This window comes from Sinocyclocheilus grahami, unplaced genomic scaffold (assembly GCF_001515645.1).
Source record: "Sinocyclocheilus grahami isolate Dianchi unplaced genomic scaffold, SAMN03320097.WGS_v1.1 scaffold461.1, whole genome shotgun sequence".
Lineage (NCBI taxonomy): Eukaryota > Metazoa > Chordata > Actinopteri > Cypriniformes > Cyprinidae > Sinocyclocheilus > Sinocyclocheilus grahami.
In genome coordinates, this window is record NW_015505640.1 from 594,612 (window position 1) to 618,853 (window position 24,242).

General features: G+C 37.2%; 1 protein-coding gene across 1 annotated transcript in view; it reads left to right on the plus strand.

Moving 5' to 3' along the window:
• Positions 1–896: 896 nt before the first annotated feature.
• LOC107552918 (polypeptide N-acetylgalactosaminyltransferase 2-like) overlaps positions 897–24,242 on the plus strand; it is a 78,753-nt gene continuing 55,407 nt past the window's right edge. The window contains exon 1 of the mRNA XM_016234950.1: positions 897–1,156. Within this exon, the coding sequence (XP_016090436.1) occupies positions 1,061–1,156 (96 nt within the window). The 5' untranslated portion in view covers positions 897–1,060. The remainder of the gene's footprint in view (positions 1,157–24,242) is intronic.

Sequence of the window (24,242 nt, forward strand, 5' to 3'; positions counted from 1 at the left end):
TTACTGATAATTTTCTTTGTAATTCAAAGACATGAATTACAGCAGTCAGAAGCAGTGTTATTTTACTACCATTGAGATCCTATTAGTTATTTCTTTAATTATATTTGTAAATATTTATTATGTATTATTTTATATTTAATAATTTTGTTGTTTTGTCATTTGTATTTGTTTTTTGTCTATATATATTTTTTTATGTTATTTTAGTAGGTTTTTTTTTTTACTTTTAAGTTTGTATGGCTTTGGTTTTATTTCTAGTTAACTATAATAATCCTCAGTCACAGAAGAGAGAAAGATCTCAAATATACTTTTGTGATTTCATTGACTTTTTTGTTTAACAGTTAAAATATAGCCTACAAAAGTTTTTATTCAAAGGTTTAGCTGTTTAAGTACCAGGTAGGCTGGTTTTGCATTTTGTTGAAAAAGAGGCGTAATACAGTCATGGGGCCTGGAATTCCTGGTTATATCACTGTTCCATTCAATCTTTTTCACCTATGAAACTCTTCAAAGTTTCATTAGATGCATTTTTGGTGATTAATGACTTAATAAATTATCAAATGAAAACCATTTGCTAAACTTAATAAAGTAATCATTAGTGTACAGCCGGGTAAATGTCAGTGTGCACAATACAAAGGCAGTCACATAAGGTTACACAAATGTGTACATCAGAGTAAAGTGAGCATATTTTCATATTACTTCCGTGAGAAGACCGAAACATTACAACAAAATGTGTTTGTCAGAAATCCAGAATGAACCAAACAATGACTCCTCGGCGCATCTTGAGGTACAGGCTTACGATGCATGTCTCCACCCCCACCCCTCCTCCGTCCGCGTCTCTGGACTCTCTGCGGAGCGTGATTGGATTAAAGTCGGTTACCCTTTCCCCTCTAACCCGGTGATGCTGGCTGTTTCCTGCTTCTTCCTCTATGCAACCGCTGCTGCTGCTGATTTTGTGTTAGTTGAGCGCTGTAGCCACAGCGAGACGCAGACCGAGGACGTCAGTGGCTTTTCCCCGCACAAACCCCGACTCAGCCACTGTATTATCCCATCCAAAATCACAGCTATGCGCAGGAAATCTAGGATATTATTATGTTTCGCTGTGCTTTGGGTTCTAGGCATAGCATATTATTTCTATTCGGGGACAACGCTGAGTCGAAAGGTAGGTTTTTCTGTTCGCTTCATGTTTCATGCTGCTGGATCGGTGCTATTATAAGTTTTTTTTTTGAGTGACTGTGTCGAAATATTTCGTTTGCGGATGAATGAGGAAAAACAGTCATTACGGCGAGAGAAGCCCGCACGTTTAAATAGCCAAAGTCTTTTGCGTGGACTCACAAAGATAGTGGTATCGCTCCGTGCTGTGATTTCAGTGCAGAACTGAATTCAAAGCACACTATCTTATGCTTGTTTTTAAAAGGCACATTTATTCTGTAGTCGTTTTTAAAAGCTTTGATTCGACGATTTTCTTAGGAGCGAGAGGGACGTTAAATGCTTGTACTAACACGAGCAGTTTCTCTTGTGAATGTTACAGGGTAACGTTAGTCCTAACGATGAATTCACGAGTTTTTCCAAATTGAATGTTAATATTTAGTCTGGGACTTTTTACTGGTGGCAGGGAAAACACGAGCAGTTTCTCTTGTGAATGTTACAGGGTAACGTTAGTCCTAACGATGAATTCACGAGTTTTTCCCAAATTGAATGTTAATATTTAGTCTGGGACTTTTTACTGGTGGCAGGGACTATGATCTTTCGAATCTTTTGAATGCGTCCACTGAAAGACTCGTTCACAATGTGTCAGTGAGGTTTTCTGCAGTTTACGTCGTTACGCCAGTAGGTGGCGACACAGTAGAGGATGTTTGTGTTATAAGTCGTTGAATCATTCACAATCAAACGTTTGATCTTTTATTGCAGTTTGTCTTTATAAATCTACTGAATTATGAGATCTATAGAGTTAGTCTTTAGGTTACTCGTCATTAAACATCTGAAGTGGAGTGATATTCCGTACAATTAGTAGCGAATGTGCAAAATTTCCAGTGTCAGTTGCTTCCAGCTATTTTAACTGCACAATAACAGTTTAGTGTAGTTTTACTATTTACTGTACTTTGTTATTCTATTTATCTATTGGGCTAATAAATCATCAAGTCTCGCCCATTAACAGGAGATGTATTTCTGCATTGAAAATTAAGAAGTGTGTATGTGTATATACGTATATATGTGTGTTAAGCTTTAAGCTGATGGCACCGCTCACATGTTCTGATCTTAACTTGTGGGGTGATACAAACAGTGAAAAGTCACAGTGCTTTTGGACTGTACCATATATCAGCACTGTTGTTACACCACCAAAATTTGTGAACTGCAGCTGACTGTCATATAAAGAACCATAATCTTCAACAAAAAAAAATACTTGCATGAATTTGCATGTACAGTAACTTTTGAACTCTAGAAGCTGTGTTTTTATCTCATTAATCATCACTTGACAGCGTGTAGCCTATATTGCGCTTAGTTTTGAGTGAGGGTGGTGTACCATGAAACAACACATTTTAGTAACATACCATATGACACATACTGTCTTGAGGTTTTGTTGTGTTTTGTGCTTCGTTTCCATAGCTGTCCATCAGCCACAGTCAGCCAACTAATTTTCTATTGTGAGTGCATTTGATATTGTGATCAAGGCACAATGAGGTGAATGGACCGCTGCACATTTGGGAATTGCTCCCTTATGGCATTCTGAATGTACATTACTGAATGTAATGCTATTTTTTTTATAGTGTAGCATTGATCACAGTTTGTTGTTCACAAGTCTTTATTGTCCCGTCCTATACTGTGGCACGAAACATGAAACGTTGTGTTCTGTGTGCATGGCTATAGTAGAAAAATATACTGGACATCAAAGACTTTGCTGCTGAACTAGTTTCTCTACTATTGCTGCTTTTATCATAACCTAATAATGTATGAAGTCGGCTGCTTCTGGATCCGTTTTTAAAGCTTCATGTAGAGTAGCATAAGCAAGTGGCGGAACAGCTGGTTAGGGCCCCGTCATCTGACTCGGGGCACTTCATGTTGAATCCCACTCTACATTGAACGAGACATCTATGCTGCTGTTTGGTGCAGCTTGTGTTTCTTTATATCCTTAAAATTACAAAATGAATTCATTTTAGTGAAGAGTTTAAATTGACGTGACCTTTGCCTAGTGCTTTTGCATTTATTTCTGCGAGAACTGTGCTAGTTACGCAATAGATTTTAAACGGATGTCAAAGATCGTGTCTCAAGGAGGAAATGAGTTTCTGCAACCAGCGACGCTGATTCAAACTGTTGTCCATAAAATGCGTTGCACAAATTCGAACATCTGGGTTGTGCTGTTCTGTTGTAAATAAATCTTAACCAATGATTCCTAATTGCATCTACTTCCAGAAGGCCAAATAAAGTGCTTTTGCTTTCGCACTGAATCACACAGTGTCTCCCTGACATGGCTGCATCAACACTACTGCTGTTACTGAAACCACGCCTTCTTTCTTTGCGTGCACATTTGGGCGGCATTATGCTAATACAAACCCGATTCCAAAAAAGTTTTTGCAATTTTTCTCTGAGAAAAGTTTGTATTTCCACATAGTGATGTAGGTATGTGGGGGCGTGTTAGAACTAGCCGTTTTAGGTAGGCGTTGGTTGACTCTTAACTTTTATAAAGGATATCTCTTTGGATTTGAAACTTTAGTCTTTGCAACTTTACAGATCTTCTTTATACACTAAGAGCTTGTAACACTCCAAAGAGAAAGGAAAACATGTTGCTGGAGACGGGTTTATTATTGAAAATGCAAACTGATTCTTTGTCAGCAGGATGCGCTTTGAGAGCGGTAGAACTAGCGGTTTCCCCAGTAACGGCTGTAATCAAAGCAGCTCCGCTCATGAACGCTACTTTATCAGATAAAAATTAAAATGTCATCGAAACTTTTCTGAAGACAGTTCTTTCCCTTCAGAGATACATTCATATAAAACACCCGCGCCGTGTTATGATTTTGAAAAGGGCAGTGCTCATGTTTATTCAACGAAATCAAACACCACAAATAAATCAATGTATAGGAAACACTGGTAATTTATATTGAAATATCAGAAATGTGTTTAAAAATCATATCACCGTTATTGAAAAAAAATTATATCGCGATGCATATTGATATTGAATTATTGTCCAGACCTAGTGTGACGGTCATATAACAAAAATAAATAAATATACTTTAGTGCTTTACTTGAATGGCATCTCAAATTACATCACGATGAAAAGAGATGTTCTATTGCTTTTCTAAGTAGTTGGTTTTTTTGTCTGGTAGATGCTAAAACGAGTGAAAACAGGGAGGGACCATAGTCATATCTCATGACCAGAATTGGGTGAGTTGAACACAGAACATCTTACAATCAACACACTAACAACCACCCAGAACACTAGCAACATCATAACAATGCACACACACACACACACACACACACACACACACACACACAAAGCTTTGCAAATGACTTTAGTAACCACAGAAAAGTTGATGGAAAGTGCATAGCATTTTTTTGTTTACTACCAATTACCAACACAAATGAGCTACATGGAAAAAAAGAAACACGCCCCAGCTGCTTTTTGAGCAATTCTCTCCCCTGCTTCTCCGCTGTTGTTCTGTCTCTTGTTCCATCTTATTTTATTGTTATTCTTTCACGGTGAGCTCATTCTGGGCTGTGGCGCTCAGAAGTGTAAATTAGAACCAGATCCTTTCTTTCCGACCTGTGATGTGACCCTGTTCCCCTCTCCCACACACACACACACACACACACACACACACACAATGCGTTACTCTGCGCTGCGCAAAACTCCGCATTTGAACAGTCAATAGCAAATACTTAAACTAGTAACAAAACATACTTTCAGTCGCTGATTCAAACTGTTGTCCATAAAATGCGTTGCACAAATTCGAACATCTGGGTTGTGCTGTTCTGTTGTAAATAAATCTTAACCAATGATTCCTAATTGCATCTACTTCCAGAAGGCCAAATAAAGTGCTTTTGCTTTCGCACTGAATCACACAGCGTCACCCTGACATGGCTGCATCAACACTACTGCTGTTCCTGAAACCATGCCTTCTTTCTTTGCGTGAACATTTGGGCGGCATTATGCTAATACAAACCCGATTCCAAAAAAGTTTTTGCAATTTTTCTCTGAGAAAAGTTTGTATTTCCACATAGTGATGTAGATATGTGGGGGCGTGTTAGAACGAGCCGTTTTAGGTAGGCGTTGGTTGACTCTTAACTTTTATAAAGGATATCTCTTTGGATTTGAAACTTTAGTCTTTGCAACTTTACAGATCTTCTTTATGCACCAAGAGCGTGTAACACTTCAAAGAGAAAGGACAACTTGAAATCGCATCATATGACCCCTTTAAGTAACCACACAGTTCAGTGTTAGTTAGCCAGCTGAATTGTATTTTGTTCACAGTTTTTGTTTGTGTTTTCCATGTTTTTAATCTGTTGGTAAATGATTGTTTAGCTTGTTTAACAGGGCAAGTTTTTGTTAGATGGGTGCGTTTGACCATTGCACTTACGTCATTTACAGTGCCTTGCACATGACAGCGTTTTAAAAACACAGCACTCGAGGTAAAACTAGGAAGTAAAATCTGCATTTCTTGCATTTAGAAAAAATCCACTGCCCTGTGTATCATGTTTTTAAAACCGAAAGATACACACTTTTATATTCATGTGTATTTTAACCTGATTCCATGGATACATTATGCATCAGCTACCACCTTACATAAATGATTGCACTTCGTCTTTTTGCTTTTAGTACTGTTGGCAAACTGAACATTCTTGTGTCGTGATAACACTCATCTCTCTGTATCAGCTGCAGTTTTATCACTCTTCTGCTCCAAAGACAAAACAAAAACTGATTGCTTGTTGTTAAGCGCTTACTGGCTCATGCTTTTTGCTTTTTTTAAGCCTAGTTTCCCACCAGGCAATCTTAGTATGGAAAGTATGGAGCCTTTCTCTGAGGGCATACGTAACGTATAATTGTCTTACGTTAGCAGAACACCTTTTTTTTTTCTTCTCGGAGGATGTCCTGTGGTGCCAGGTGGGCCATATGTGCTGGGTGCTTTTTCAAATGATTTTTCTGAGTAGATGTAACATTAAAAAATACAGTAGCAGTCTAAAGATATAATTGACTGTGGCTATTTAGAAGATTTTGCCACAAGAGCAACATAATCCTCTTCCATGCTTTGAAATAGAGATGATTATCAAATGCAGTCAAGTGTGTCTCATTGTTCCCAGTGTTCAAGCCTAAAGGCAGCTCTCTCACAGCTAGAATGTGAGGACTTCAAAGAACCCATGAAAAAAGAGAGTGAAGTTAATTATTCAATTTAATATCAGGGAAAATATTCCTGATTTCATTGCCTGTGTTCTTAGTGGTGCTGTGATGTTTTTAATGATGATGTGTCTTTTAGAGAGTCATTTAGTGACATGTTATTCAGTGTCATTGTTAAGGATTCACAATATGTCTGCATTGTATCGGTTGCTGATATTTGTGAAATATTTAAAGTTTATATAGTGTTATTTAATTTATCAAATTGGTTTGATATTGGGTATTTATTGGCCATTTTTTTTTCTGCTTGCATTCAAATGTAAACTTTCTTTAATCTATAGTAGATGTAGGAATACAATAAATAGCCTATGAATTCATCTTTTATAGGGTTCATTTATCTTGAGATGCCTAAGTTTACTTATAGAATTTTAAGTATTTATTATAGTTTTTAGTGTTTTCATTTTCTTTTCTTTTTTCTTGCACTGTTACGGTTCGTGGAAACCAATAACAATCCCGAGAATGAGCATCCGCTTCATGTCTGTGGCAGACACATCTGCTCTGTCAGCTTGTGTTTGAAATATTGTAGCATGTTTCCCACATATATTAAACAAAAATCGGCTATGAGCGCTGAGCAGTCTGAGTTGTTTAGATTATAGGTAGGGCAGGGTTCTTCATGTATCGAGACGTATACACTAATGGGAAAACACTGTGAATATTGCCAAAGGGCATGAACGTGTTGGAGATGAGGATTTCTTAGCCAAGTGCTTTCCGGCTGTTTGCCGCCTCGGCATTTCAGAGAGACCAACAGACCAATCAAATTATTGCCATATAATTTTAATGAGCTCGGGTTTTTGAATTGCCTCCAGTGATGTATCATCATATCAGCGAAAGACTTTACAATGCTGCTGATTAAAAGCTACTTTCATACCATGGGAATGGGAAGCTACGTGCACACATTTGCACTCAAAATGCACTTAGCTACCCTAAAGTAAAAACCTCTTTATTTCCCATCACAAAACGTGATGCTGTCATTGTGACTTAAAGGAAAAGTTCACCCAAAAATACTCACCCTCAGGCCATTCAAGATGTAGATGTGTTTGTTTTTTCAGTGGAATAAATTTGGAGAAATGTAGCATTGCATCAATTGCTCACCACTGAATCCTCTACAGTGAATGGGTGCTGTCAGAATGAGAGTTCAAACAGCTGATAAAAACATCACAGTAATCCACATGACTCCAGTCCATCAGTTAATGTCTTATGAAGTGAAAAGATTAGTGTTTGTAAGAAAAAAAATCTATCTTTAAGACGTTTTTAATTTCAAACCACTGGTTCCGGCAAAATACGAGTCCTCTGTTTTCTATCCATAAAATTGCGATGTCAAGTATGTGACTGGTGAGCTGGTAGATTATTCTCACATTGTAATGCCAGCCGATGTTCACTTTATTTGCTCCGCAGCTTCAATTTGGCCTACAGGGCATGTAGTAGAAGAGCACCAGAGTCACCAGAAACAAGATTGAGCCACAGGAAGCCACTATCCACTCTGACTGACAGAAATCGATGGCAGCGGTAGACCTGCATCGCTGAAGCTGAGTTAGTTTTGCCAGCTTGTATGTGGCTCTTGTAGCCTGATTGAAAGAGTTTATTGAAAATGGCTTTCCATTTTTCAGAGCGATCATGTGCCTGCTCAGACATACTGTATAGTTGATGTGATGCTTGAACTGAATTGCTTTTACTGATGCCACAATATATAATTTAACCCATACAATTTAGTCTAAACTTTTTCTGTACCACATTTCAAACTAAATCAAGAATGCAACAATGTAATCATTCTTGTGGCTTTGTAAAGCTCAGAAGCATCAATTACGTGCTAATTAACATGCAGTGGAGGGCAGACGGTGCTCAGAAACTGCTGACTGCAGTCCCTTGTCTTTCAGCCTAATGTTTCCTTTCATGCATATGCAACCACGGACTCCTCAGAGAATTTTACCCCTGTCATTTCAAAGACAGAATATAAAAACCTTTTGAGGTTATTTTTTCCCTGTAAATTCTCTTGACTCTGAAGGGTAATTTAATTATTGCAATTTTATTTTAACCATGAAAGAAAGCCATTTAAGTGCATTTACATGCAGTTGGATTTCAGTCAAAATGCTGTAAATTTAAACTGGGCATTATGCACTAAATGACTGAAGGTCACACATTAACAGACTTTCAAGTCATTTTGAGCACCACAAATCTATGCGCACATGCCTTGTTATTAGGATATGCATGACAAATGACAACTTCTTAAAATCGGCTAAAAAAATCAGACAAGTTTGATATCCTATGACTGAATGGAATCATAGTCTCAAGCTAAAAAAAAGAAAAGGAGACTGTAAATTAGGCCAAAAATCTGTACAAAATCATGTGGTGTATTCCAGCTTTAAAACAGTCATTTGTTTTGTAAACACTTGTCCAACTGAAATCATATTAGTCAATCGTATTGTATCAGTCTTTGTGCCCGAATCTGCCAAACGATGACAGAATTTTCATTTTTAGGCGAACGTCTTAAAATGTGATCCCCCCCAAAAAATGAAGTGTCATTATTTACTCACCCATATGTCATACCAAAGCTTCTTCTACAGAGAAGATATTTTTTGACCATTGAATGAAAGTCAGTGGGGGTCCAAAATAACCTACTCCAAGAACAGAGAAAAAAAATACACAATTTTTTTAAAAATATCACCTTTTATCTTTTATGTTCCACAGAAGACAACAAAAGTCATACAGTTTTAGAACAACATGATGGTGAGTTTTATATTTATATAATTAGAGCCTATATATCGTTTTGCCGATTTTATCGGCCGATATGAGCCTGTCGCAGATATATCGTATCGGCGAATATGCCACCGAAATGATTTTCTTTTTACAGAATATAAAATGCAGATAAAATGCTTGTAAATGGTGTAATTACATAGTTTGTCCAGCAGAGCGTGCTCCATTGTTTGCTACTGGCGACCTGGATGAAACGCTTTAACGCTTAAAGGTGCAGTAGGAGATCTTGGAAAATGCTAACTTTAGCCTGATAGCACTGAAAGCGAACGTCCCACCCTCCCTGCAATCGTCGTCCAAAGCCATGCCCCTGAACGCATATACGCTCACAGACCAGAATACCAGAGACAACATTACTACAATAGGCAACATCAGCGGTTCCCAATTCCGGTCCTCGCACTGGATGTGAAGACGTGTGATGTGTGTGAAGATGCTGCGCAGCGCAAATCCGTGAATGAATGTTCTGAAGTGAAGTAAACTTCAATGGATTTCCCCTGCTGAGAGTAGGGAGCAATGAACACAGTGTAGGGATCATATCGATCGGAACACAGTTCATGCACGTAGCTCACTTCTAACGAGCTGGTTATCTGAATCAGGTGTGTTAACTAAGCGAGACATGCAAAATATGCAGAGCGGGGTTCTGCTGCAGCTGTCAGTCATTCTCTGCTCAGCATTCAAACTGCACGTCATGTTCAGTTATGACAGTCAGCATAAAACTCTCACCAAGATGATATATTCCCATTATAATACTTTAGTTTAAGGAAGGAAGATATTATCACAAACAGAAAGATTGTTAGAAGCCTTTCTTTTTCTCATGATTTCTATCTTATATCCATGAACGTATTTAGTAAGAATACAAATAGTTAACAGAATAAACATGTTTAAATTGTATAATGTGCACCAAAGATTTTTTTTTCAAGATATTGTTTTTACTGCTAAATTATACAGTCAGCTAGTTTAATTTCATAGCTTATATATTTTTATTAAAATGTAGTTTTTTTTCTCTGTAATGAGGAAGTGAGTATTTAGTGGATTTTGTTTAACAAAGGGTTTAAAAGAGTGACCATTAGTTCCACAAACACAGTATTGATATTCTGTAGTGGTGTAGAAAACGAATAGCGCTGGTGTTGGATCGGTCTTGGCCAATTCTTATAATTTGGAATACTCCATGTAATCTTACACTGCAAAATAATAACTCAAAAAGATTAAAAGATAACATCATAATTATTTACGGAACCCTTAAAGGGGTCATATGATGCGATTTCAAGTTTGACGCGTGCTTGTGGTGTTCGGCCAATCACAATGCACTGGGTCAGCTGGCCAATCAGAGCAGACTACGCTTGTCAAAGGAGGGGGCTTTGTTGAAAACGACGTGTTTGAGAGAGGCGGGGCATAGAGGACCTACAATAATGTACACTATTTGAAAAATAATGTGTTTTTTGAACATTAAAGCATGTCAACATATTCTGTTACACCAAATACACCAAATAATGATCTTTTAAAATAGCATCATTTGACCCCTTTAAATTAATCAATTATATAATGAAAGCCATAAAAACAGACAATTAATTGGCATAACTGCCAAAGTCCTAAAACAGACAATTAATCGTCAGCCAAATTTCATAATCGTGACAGCCCTATTTGTTAGCCTATCCAGTTGAACCCGCTGCTACGTTGTTCATTCATATATTGCGGAAAACGAGAGCATCAGTGTGGAGAAGATGTTTACGTCAAAACTGAAACCAAGCCGTTCACACAGAACACATATTTATCACATTTTCTAGAGGGACATCTATCAGCGTTGCACTCGTGTCTCACAGAGAGCGGCATGTTTAGAAAGCCATGTAAAATTAAAGCAAGTTCAACTTTTAAAAAACGGATTTTCCCCATCCTACTGTATCTTATGTTTTTAAATGAAGAAAGTAGCCTACTCTTTGTGATTGGTTTTTGGTCCTTTGCATTAAACTATACATACATGCATGGTGCTGTTTTTTTCTAATTGTTTAAGCAACTTTATTAATTATATATGGTTTATAAACATTATTTTAAACATTATGCACATTTTTTCAAAGATAATCATGTTATTTTATTATGCTTTGAAGAAACGTGCATAATATTTTGCTCGATGCGCCCTCTTGTGACCTCAGGAGAAAAGGCTAAAGCTTTTTCACCCTAACTGAAATTATGGCATTTAAATTTGAATATAATTAGAATTTTGATAATATTTAAGTAGATAATTTGAATTTAGTTTCAGTCATTTTGACTGCCCTAAATATATATATATATATATATATACAGAACATAAACGTAGGAGCCTGCTAAAAATCCTCATCTTAGATGAAAATTTCAGATGGCACTTAGAGGCTTTTGCATCTGAACTCTTCATACATATATATATATATATATATATATATATATATATATATATATTACAAAAAAACATTTTAGGTGTACTGTCTCTTTAAGAACTTTTAACCTTAGACTTTACAGGGCTATCATCTATAACGGAGAGTTCAACACACCTCTTTTATTGACCATATCCAGTGAGGAAAATATAGGTGACGGGTCAGGCATAACGTAGATTTCTTAGTTAATACAGTAAATTGATTTTGCAGTTTATTCAGCATTTATTTCGGTTGTTAATGCAATGTGACTTTAGTGATCTTACTTAAATGCAAAATGGCTAAAGCTACCAGCAGAAATATGTCATGTCACATCTCTGCTAAAATGAAGCCTCTTGGGTGAAATGCATAACATAACCTCAATGTCAGAGCGCTAACTGCCTTGCAAATTCGATCACGCTCAAACACCATCAGGCCAAGAACAACATTCAGCCTCTCAGTTTAAACTGTTGTTGTCACAAATTAAAGAAATGAATGAAAACCCTTGAGACAAACACACATTTTAATCTTTCTGTTCAAGTCACGACTTTTTCCATTATAACCAAATTTGATTATTTACCGTTGAAAAACCTCACATCTGCAGTATAATTACTTTCCATGATTAGACATGCAACACTTTCATTTAGCTTTTTTGTGCTTTTATGGGAATCCCAAATAATTGTTTAGGAATGTGATGACATAGTTCAGTTATTATTATTTGCGGATGTTATTTGAAACAGAATTACTTTGCATGCAGTTTTGGATATTGAATGGTTAAGCCAATAATTGACAACAGATTCACTGAGCATATAAACTGACTAGCGTGTTTAACTGCTTGCTTTTTAGGCGTTTCTTTTGGACCGATTATGGCAAGGGACTTTTGGAAGTTTACAAAATCTCTTAGGGGTGTTCTTTACATGACAAAACTAGGGCAGTAATCATCGTAGTTTAGTCTACTACTTGTTTCCCACAGAGTCATGTAACCTGTCACAAGTGAGAGAATTGGTTGATTACTTTTTTTTTAAATGATAAATTGTAATAATGAAATGTTTTATGATTACAGAAGTTAAATTTAGGTGTATTTTAATGACACTTCAATTTCTTTAAAATCTAAACCATGTTTGAGTATTAAGCCTCATATTTTGTAAATATTATTTCATTTAAAATTTACATCATTTATTATTATATAGGCTATTGTCCCCTCTGATCTTTAGGTACCATCAGGCATCAACCCCCCAAAAAACAAGAACTACTCTTGAAAGTTTCTGTAGTGCCTCAGGGATCCATAATGGACTTTTCCTGATAATGTCACTGTCTGAGATTTTATTTGTTTACGCATTATCTCCCCATTGGACATTTGAAAATACTTTTAAAGTGGGGAAAAACACATATTGTGGTTTAATGTACTAAAGCAATCACTAAGGAGAACCAGATTTCTTTCAGACAGTACTTTTTAATAAATATTATCTACAGCCAAATGAATGAAACCGTAAGCCATGGACTATATTTTGGTGTGAAACATTTCCTTCCCCATGGAAGCTCATTATAAAGAAAACAGCTTAACGTTGCTTAATGTACCAATGCAACAACCATGAAACTAAACTTACTTTCAAACCTGAGTTGTCATAAACACTGTCTGCATGCTAAAGGATGATGTTATAATCAAAGCGCAAAGCTTAAAATGTCAGTTTAACCTTTGAAATCTGCCATGAAGACAATGTGCTGTGTTTGGAGATGGCGTGTGGTTAAAGCTGCAAAATGGCGGAAGTTAGCAAAACTGCAGCTTTTGACATAAAATAAATCTTTCTCCAGATTTGTGTTTTAGTACTAGATAAAAATTTATTGTAATGAGAGTTTGAATTTTTTTCATGGTTTTAGCAGGCTTAATGGCTTAGTATTTTTCCAAGGAAAACAGTTCTAAAAATGACTTTAACTTGACTCTAAAAATGATTTTACATTTCAGTTTGTAGCCACATTAAGTTGTCCATTAACACCGTTTATGTTTATCAGATATAAAAATCTGTGGTCTTTCTATCTCAGCACGTTTAAGCACAGTCAAGCTAATTTTTCTTATAACACATTTTTATGGGTGACAAGAAGCTTAACAAAAAATATTGTCTATAAGCTTTGACTTATTGGAAATAATTTTCTTGGCAGGCAGTCCCTGGTCATTGAAGCCATATTTATAATTTTTCATGTAAAACGTTTGAATGTCCCATAGTGACTTTTTTTTAAAATCTCGATGACTGACACTGCTTATTTTGATTACCAAGCTAAATAAAGTTGTGTGTATTCTTGCAACCTCATTGTGTTCTCCAGATTCACATGATATCGGTCTTGGAAACTCGGCTTTAACTCAATCTGATTAAGTGAAATATGATATTTAGGCAGAATGGGGAAAAGATTAGCTTCCATTTGAGTTGTTTAGAGTTTTGAATTATTGAGGTATTGTACCACATTACACTGCTGCTGTGGTACTTCTAATGGCAGGTTTAGTTCTCTCAGGATATTCCTTCCCAAACCATTCCCACATCAGACCATAAAAAGTGCATGGAGATCATTCGGCATCTGTTGTGCAGAAATGTACTTTATATTCAGTCGTCTAACACTAAACTTCTGTTCCATATTAACCCATTTGTTCGCTCGCAACATTTACTTGCAGCACCACCTGTGTCCATGCGCAAAACTCGCCACATTCTTCCTCATGTTTCAACTTGTTGTACAATTTTCCTCCCTTAAGTCATAGATTTTTAAATGTCTGTCCAGAAATGGTAAATGTTGAAGTTAGATGGAGGCTTTTAACACAGATAGAGGGAGGGTTGTTTGTATTTTTGGCTTGCAGGTTCAACCTCAGGTTTTTTATTGCATTATCACAATAAGAACCAGTTGTTGTGTGCAATAGGAAACCTTAGGAAGTGTTTCTCAGCTGGAGTTTTTTCTTCATAAAATTTAAAAACTCTTCTCAGAACCCCTCAGAAGTTTTTCCATCTATGGGAAGAATGTATTTTTAGCCTACAGTTTCCCCATTCCAAAGGCTTGGAGAGTGGGCACCCCTCTCCCGGCGAATGAGGTAAACATCCTTTAATCTAACAGTTAACAAGAATAAAACATAGCAAGCAACATGTTTTAACCCTTTCTGTCTTGACGCCATTTCATTCCACGTTATTTACATATTCTGTTCTGTAATGTCACAAACACAGACAAGTGAAATGATCTGAAGTTTGAAATCTCCCCGTGCTGTTATACTAAATATCATCAGTCTTTGAACGCAGCTCGGCCAATCAGAATAGAGAACAGGAACTAAACATTGTATAAATTACAATATATCAGGAGCTGGAAGAGATGTTAATGGAACATGCCCTTGGTCTCAAGGCTATTATGCAGAACTATTGTGCAGAAATGCAGCCTTTTTGTCAGACACGGTCGTGCCCTTGCCCACAGCATGACAGAGGCAAGTGTGGATGTTTAGCCTGTATTTTCAACTGTTTGCCCTCCCTCACTGGGTTAGGCATTGTTTGGGTTGTCATGAGTTGACGTAGTGTTTCAATGTTTGGCAGCAATTTATTTGTTTTATTCCCCCCCCTCAAATCACATTTTCTGCTAGAGTAAGTGGGGTAAGATGTGCCACTTTTTAACCTGCAATGTTTTATATTTTTAATTAAAATGGCCATACATGAGGAAGAAAACCTATTTTCTATTTACTTAGTCTATTTTTTTGCTGCACATTATTAAAATTTCTGTAATCTAACTAGATAAAAGTTTAATAGTCAGAATGTTTGAATTTCAATGTGAGAATTGTTTAAAGGGAAAAAAATGTTAAGCTGAATAATTTATTGCTTTGGACAAATAAATACACTTGGCAGTTCACCAACATGTATGAAAAAAAAGTCTTATGCTCATCCAAGCTGCATTTATTTGATCAAAAATACAGTTTAAAAGAAAAAAAAAAAAGAGTATTTAGAAATAAGTAATTTAGAATGACTTTTTGTTAATATATTTTAACATTTAGTTTATTCCTGTAAATGCAAAACTGAATTTTCAGCAGCCATTACTCCAGCTTTCAGTGTCATGATCCTTAGAAATATAATGTTTTTTATTTTTTTTTTCAGGATTCTTTGATGAATGGTTCAAAACTATTAAAAAAAAAAAAAAATTTTTTTTTTTTTTTTTTCAATAAATGTGAATGCAAATGCCAATGGGGTGCGTATTTTTTTCCCCCCTCATGTTAACAGATTAATAAAGCGTGCACACTTCACACGGTTGCTGTCCGGCAGTGCGTTCCAGGAGCGGTGCATCTGCATCAGTGCAGAGATCGTTTCTGCACAAAGTCTATTGCTGCGCTGAATTACAGCAACAGCGCGTTGTTTGCAGTAAATATGAACATGGATTGCCACGAAAATTTTGTAATTACACCATAAATGCACATATTACTACTGTCTTTCACAGTCAACACATATAGCTTTTTGGCTAAGTATAAAGGAAAAGAGCACTTTTAGATAAACAAGGCAATAATAGATGGCACTCGTGGAGGTAGGAAAACAAAGTTCTTTATGAACCGCAGGATTGGTTGTAATAAAGATTTCAATGCAAAAGAAAAGGATTGCAATGCTGAAAAAACATTTTCAGTTACAGTGTTTGGATTTGAAATCAAAATAATGGATAAATGTTGTGTTTGTGGTAAACAGCCATGGATCAGTTGCGGACTCCTGTGTGAAAGCTGCTTCTCCTCTCACAAGAGTCACCTAAGAGGGGAATTCCCCCCCATTTTCAAAAATAAAAAAAGTCTTATGCTCATCCTGGCTGCATTTATTTGATCGGTCTCGGCAGATACTGCTTTCTGTGATCGGCGATCGGCCTCAAAAATCCTGGGCAATAATAGATGGCACTCGTGGAGGTAGGAAAACAAAGTTCTTTATGAACCGCAGGATTGGTTGTAATAAAGATTTCAATGCAAAAGAAAAGGATTGCAATGCTGAAAAAACATTTTCAGTTACAGTGTTTGGATTTGAAATCAAAATAATGGATAAATGTTGTGTTTGTGGTAAACAGCCATGGATCAGTTGCGGACTCCTGTGTGAAAGCTGCTTCTCCTCTCACAAGAGTCACCTAAGAGGGGAATTCCCCCCCATTTTCAAAAATAAAAAAAGTCTTATGCTCATCCTGGCTGCATTTATTTGATCGGTCTCGGCAGATACTGCTTTCTGTGATCGGCGATCGGCCTCAAAAATCCTGATTGGAGCACCCCTATTATGTGGTGACACCCACTGACCCATCTTACCTCGCTCTCCCCTACTTGAGACATGTTTCAAATGTAAGACTGTTTTCTCTCCCTCATGGGTGAGAAAGTTGAAGTGTGACATTGAATTACTGCACAAGCGACTCTTCAGCCTGAAGTGCATTTGCGCTCTGCCGTCTTTCTGCAACTTATCACATGCTATCACCATCTCCATCTGAAGCGGTAGCAGGATTTCTTTTTACCCTGAGGACCTGTTTGGCATTCAATGCAAAGGGAGACTAATTAAACATGACTGCCTTTTTATTGTGTGAGCGGGCATATCGTATCACACTGTTTGAATGATCTAGTCTAACGGAATCTCAAGCACCGCATGGGGCTTTTGCATATTTCTGCTTGCCTCCCGTCCACTCGTGTAGCAGTTTTTGTTAGAGTAAAGACTCTGAAGATGAAAGCCATTCAGATTCAAGAGCATGTGTTGCGTTCTTAATTAGGGATGCACCGAATATTCGGCAGCCGAAATTATTCGGCCGAAAATAGCAAAAAAATCTCTTTCGGTGTTCGGCCGAATAATATGAACCGAACAATGACGAACGCGATCAAATAGATAATTGCTAATGCAGCAAACATGTCGACAGTGTGAAAGTATTTAAAACTATCAGAGAAAGACGCAGAAATCATTACAACCGTGAAGCACCGACAGCGAGAGACTTAGTGCTGCATCAAGTCTCCGATGAGAAGAAGAGGTGGCTAATGCTGGTGGTTAGTTTACTGTATGATGATTGAAATCGCGAAATTACCTCAAACGATTAGTAAATAAACTGCAGAATGTTATATTTTCTAATGCACGCACGAATTGCATGTATTCTGACAGCGCTGCACGAGCTTGCGGCGCCAGAGTTCAAAGTGCGAGGAAAATCTGTGCTAAAACTGTGTTACTCGTCAGTTGCTCAGTAACATTTTTGTGAATTTTTTAAAAGGCATGTGAAAATGTGATACGTGCGACAAATATCTTCCCAAATTCGTAATGAGAAACATTTCTAAATCTGCATGCTGTTGTCAACAAAAGAAGCACTGAGATCTTCCTGCTGGTTTCTGCCAAAATAAAAGCAGAGAAAAAGCAACAACTCCATCGACATTCATAAATTATAGTATTGTAATTTTACTGTCGTTATGTAAAATAAAACAGTAAGACATTAATAATTACCCTACAACAGCTCTGTTAATACATTTATTATAACATTCACTGTGTTCAAATTGGGATCTGTAATATATTCTAATGTTTTAAAAGAAGTCTCTTCTGCTCAGCAAGACTGTCTTTATTTGTACAGTAAAAAATACATACCTGATTCAAGTCTCAAAAATGGCCAAAAAATATAATTTTACTAACTTATTAATTTTAAGCTAAATTGTGCTTTGTTGGTATAATGTCTGCTAGAATGTAAAAAAAATGTTCAGTTTTAAGTAAATATTTTTTAATTGTTGTTTTGTAATTTATTTGTTATTTGAGGAGCAGGACAAAATAGTAAAAAGCACAATTTTATTAATGCAATTGTGAAAAAAATGACAAAATAGGCCTACATGGGGGGAAAATGTGAAAAACCGTATTCGGCCTTCGGCCCAGTGTTTCATTTTGTTCGGGGTTTGTTTTAATTTCGGTGCATCCCTACTCTTAATGTGTTTTTTTTTTTTTTTACTTGTTGTCATGATAGTGACTGGTAGGATTTACCCAGCTAACAGACCAGTTTCAGTTAGTCGCTGTGCCCTGTTTATGATGAAATGTTTGGGAATAAAACAATGTATAAATGTTGTATGTGGTTATATATCATTTTTATATAAATAATTTTATTCTCATTATTTTTTTTTACTGTTTTTTGTAACTTTTTAACTAAATGTAGGGTAGTGTGGGGGAAATTGCCCCCTACTGTTTTTCCCAAAATAACCACTGGATATAGTAAAGATAAATTTGTTGTATGGACTACGTTGACAAGAGTGATGTAGAAGTATTCACCATGAAGCTTACACTGGTGATGTACCTGAGAGAAAATTAATTTCACAGTAAGTGATCTAATTTTCAGCAGTAAGAAAAAAAGTGTTTTAAAGCTTTTTGTTTTGTAGAACATCACAGTTATATATGATATGAGAATAGTAAGGCCTGTAGATTGGGAGTATGTGTTATTTAAAGTTTTTTTTTCTAGGCTTGATTGTGTTTATGGGATGCAGTCTAACATGTGTTAATGTTTCGTTTTTTTAAAAAATACATTATTTTTCACATAATTTATCTTTATTCCAAACCGCTCTGTCCCTTCTCCCATAAACTCACTGATCATTTCCTGCTTTTATGAAGCCCCTCCCTCAGAAATACGTGATGGACTCAGATTGGTTAGCTGGCCCAGTGTGTTGACCTCTAGTGCGCGTCTGAACGTCACCCCCCTCACCTCAGCAGCATGTGCTCCGGTTGTATTGTAAACAATGGCATCGTCTATATTGCTTATCAGTTTGAGCCCGATTGAGACACAGAGGATATTAGTGAAGAGGATCCTGCAGAACCTGTGCAAGGTTTTTGAAATTAGATGTTCATTAGTCATTCAAAGATTTGTTTAAATTATATAAATGCGTATTTGCTGAATGCTGACGGCAAACGAGAAAGTATTATAATGCTTGCCTTTCTATTACTAACGATATATAATCAACCATTATAATACTTTTTGTATACATTTTAATTCCTTTGTTTAAAGGTTCTATCTGATTATTAGACAGACTTCTGTCCATGGATGGAACTGTTAATGACGACAGCGAACAAGAGGGATGATGTGAGCACTGTGTGTTCAGGCACTGCCGTTCTCAGCGCATATCGGTCGACCACTACTTTACAGTTTAATAGATTAATCAATTTCTGTAGTATTTATGTACCTGCTGTCAAACTGATTAATCATATTTGTGCAATTGCTTGTCATTTATTTATTTGCTCTTATTTTATTACTGTTATTACAGTCAATTTGTGGTCTGGCCTGTCCTTGTATTTCATTTCAAGAACTGTAATTATGATCAGCTGGCCTCTGAGCTTTCAGTCAGCAGTTGAGGCTTGAGTTGCAAACTGGTTTCATGAGTGCTTGTACCTAGTCCCTCAGTTTCTCTGAATTCTCCCTGGATGAGAGTGAGCTACATGTAATTTTCTCTGTGTGCACCCAGCTCCTTTCATAATTGTGGGCATGGTCCAGACAGGGCGGGCAGGCCTTGGATGGAGCGAGCCACCCATCCTATGGTCCAAGGCAAGTAGGAAGGAGAGGAAGGACCTAGTTGTTGCAGAGGTCACCAGGATTGAGCAGGAGGAGCTCAGAGTAAGGTCTGTGGCACAGGGGCAGCAGGGGCGGTGGACAACTTGGGAGGGTGTCGCGAGCCGTAAAGACCACCTCGCTGTAATGAATAATGAATACAAAGCTCCAACATCAACTCCCTGGCATAGGGATAAGAGAAATCCGTTAGGGAATTTTGAAAGTAGGGCTGCAAGTTAATCGACAGGTTCTATAATAAAAATCATTTAGTTTTTTTTTATGATTTTGGCCTTAAAGTACAAGTTTATTATACGTGTACAAGACATGCATTCACTGCCAAACACTGGTAAAGAAAGCTATTTACATATAGAGCAAAATCTGCATAATGAGCAAAAATCTCAGTGTGTTTTGCTTAAATAGTTTGTGAGCACCATATAAACACTTGTCATTTTTGCCAATCTATTAAACTCATGAGAAAATAAATGCATTGAGATTCATAAGCTACAAGAATGTCAAAGAAGAACTTGTATTTTCTTTAAAGGATAAGGTAGACTATATACAAAGTCTGGAGTTTCACGTAAATCCCAGTATTTTTCAGACCTGGCTGTTGAGTGTGTGTGTGTGTGTGTGTGTTGTTAATTTTTCTTTGCCAGTGACCTGATTGTGCCAGTTTGGGGCAGTGCATGTCAGACCTCCAGTTCCTCTCACACCTCAGAGACCTGGACAGTGGACAAACACAGTGGAGGGCTCAAGGCTACACAATTATCTCATTGAATGTCCTTAGCTCTGATTGCACTCCAGCGTGACTTCTCACAGTTTGTTCTGCACAGGTTTTGCCCTCAAACCGTCAGCTGTGCCTGTTAGTCAGTCCAAAGCTGGATGCACACCGCATGATTTTTGATGAAATTTCTTTCATCATAGGGCGAAATCTGCTGTCTTAAACACAAAGCAAGAATTTTGAACCTGACTTTATCTAATGTTTAGATTTCCGTTCTGGACATGTATGCAAACTAGATTTATCATAGCTGTTGTTTGACATGGCCTGCTATTTTGCTCACAATATAGAGTTATGTTCGTGAAAAACGACCCACCTGCCCTTACTAGCAAGCTAAGTGTTGGAAAATAATCTAATCTGATCATGAGGGGTTTGCTTTAACTTTAAGGCTCTTTTCTCATTAAAAATCTCCCCATGTTCCACTGAAACTATTAAACTAAAACTGTTGCATAAAAAAAATGTTTACAGTTCATTCCAAGTACCTGGGGCCTCATGTATAAACATTGTGTATACACAAAATGTGCGTACGCTGTTTTCCACGCATGTATCTGGATTTATAAAAAATAAACTAGGCATAAATATGTGCGCACCATACGGACACTCTAGACCATGCGTACACACTCTTTTACTGGAATGAGCGAAATAACGAAGCAAACAAAATGATTTTAAACTCTGTTTTACATTTGACATACACATTTAGATTAAATATGACACTCTCAATAATGAAGTTAAGCACTGAAATTTCATGAAATTATTATCCAGAAATTACAACATTTTTATATGAATTTAAACAGAAATATTTGCAGGGGGTGTGCTGCTTTTGAACAATTTTCCTGTGGTATGCTGTGTTTTAATGTTTTAATTACTGCGAGGATTGCTTGGCGTTTGACAATTCTGCTTTAAATTGTGTTCTAAATAGCAAAACTCATGTTCTGAGAACATACTTTTGCGTGAATAATAATGAACATTGATGCAAACTTGATTCGTCTGATGGCTTTGGAACATAGATGGGAACGACAGACATAAGGATGCACTCGTTGATCAAAGTCCATTGGCTGGTTTGAACAGATCCGATGACCTCTTTTCACAGGTGTCGCGCACAGACAGTAGCCTAATGATAACCCCTTTCGTGCTCTTCCCAATATTGTGACAAACACCATATTTAAGTTTGAAGGAAACCGTAAGATATGCACGTTTTATTTTCTAAATGTTTTGTTGACGACGCGGTGAGTCAGACAGTTATTTACACTGCAAAAAAAATAAGGTCCATCTCTTTCAATTAAAATATAGGCTATAAACATTCTAAAATATATGTTTACCTTATAGGCAAATTTGCATAAATTCGAATAGCAATGTGATGTCTCAAAACGCATTTATAGTCCGTATCTTATATTTTCCTAACTAGGGGTGCTCCGATCAGGATTTTTGAGGCTGATCACTGATCGCAGATCACAGAATACAATATCTGCCGATACTGATCACCAATACCGATCTTTTTAAAGCCTTCTTTTTATCGTTTATAACTATTTATAGTGATACTCCAATCAGGATTTTTAGACATTTATTCAGGGCCTGAATTTCATTTTTGAAAATGGGGGGAATTCCCCTCTTAGGTGACTCTTATGAGAGGGGAAGCAGCTTTCACACAGGAGTTCCGCTACTGATCTGTGGCTGTTTACCACAAACACAACATTTATCCATTATTTTGATTTCAAATCCAAACATTGTCACTGAAAATGCTTTTTCAGAATTGCAATGCTTAGGTGACTCTTATGAGAGGGGAAGCAGCTTTCACACAGGAGTTCCGCTACTAATCCGTGGCTGTTTACCACAAACACAACATTTATCCATTATTTTGATTTCAAATCCAAACATTGTCACTGAAAATGCTTTTTCAGAATTGCAATTCTTTTTTTACACAGTACAGTAATACAATTTTTCACAGACATTTTTAAACACAATAAATATATAAAAAATACTCACCACATTCGCACTGCAAACAGAGTAACGTGAACCTGGCATTATGTGTGTGCGCTGCGAGTGTGCATGAGCGCACGGTCTCCAGAAGAGTGCGCAAGCACTGAATGGTTAAACACTGGCAAGAATAAAAAAGTAATGCAATTTATAAACTTTAGTGATGATGTGACACTGCCTCGATTGTGCAAGTGACAATTCCTGTGTCAACTGTTCAGCGTGCAGCTCGCTTATAGACCGACGCGATGTGGTGATTTGAAGACATTTGCGTATTTTGAGAGAGTCTCACACAAGGTTTTCAAATTACTTTACATGTTATTTTAATCAAGAAATACGAAGGTGAGTACCTCACCTTCAGCATTATAATTATTTTACCCGCGCCGGACAGAGACTGAGACGGTGCCACTGCATGTCGTGCCAAACCTCTCACGGCAGCATCATCAGCTTGAGATCGTTTTTTTGAGATCGGCCTTTTTAGAGACAGCCGATCAATCATCCCAAAGCGATTATCGGCCAATAGTGATCGGTAGCAGATCAATCAGAGCACCCCTATTCCTAAAGTATTGTACCTTTAACTGCGTTAAACATGGTGCCAAGTGGATGGAATATGCATGGAAATCAGAATTAGAAATCAGAAATCAGAAAGAGCTTTATTGCCAAGTATGTTTGCACATACAAGGAATTTGTTATAGTGTCACAAGCTTCCAGTACACGGAGACAACAACAACACACAGATAATAAAAGTGAGATGTGAATGAAATACACATGCATAAATATAAACCACAAAAAAAGACTAAATTTTATGTACAGGTGTGCTATAGATGGAATAGGAATAGAATAAAATAAAATAAGTTGTAGGGATGTACTAGGGTTTAGGGTGATAAATAAGTATAAGGTTATTGCACATACTGTACTTTAATTGCACAATGGGAGAACATTAACTGTTCATGAGGTAGATTGCCTGGGGAAAGAAACTGTTCTTGTGCCTGGCTGTCCTGGTATTCGGTGCTCTGTAACGCCGACCAGATGGCAAAAGTTCAAAAAGGAGATGACTTGAATGTGATTAATCCAGAGTAATTTTCTGAGCCCTTTTCCTCACTCTGGATGTATACAGTTCTTGGAGGGTAGGCAGGGGGGCACCAATAATCCTTTCAGCAGTCCGAACCGTTCTCTGCAGTCTTCTGATGTCTGATTTTGTAGCTGAACCAAACCAGACAGACTCGATGACGGCTGAGTAGAACTGTTTCAGCAGCTCCTGTGGCAGGTTGAATTTCCTCAGCTGGCGAAGGAAGTACAACCTCTGCTGGGCCTTTTTAACAATGGAGTCAATGTGAGTGTCCCACTTCAGGTCCTGAGAGATGGTGGTGCCCAGGAACCTGCGGCGTTCTGAATCCGCGCTTCCTGAGCTTCACGAACGCGCCGCCTCGCTTCCCTCGTCTGCGCATTCTGAAGCGCTTGATCAGCGCAGCTGCTC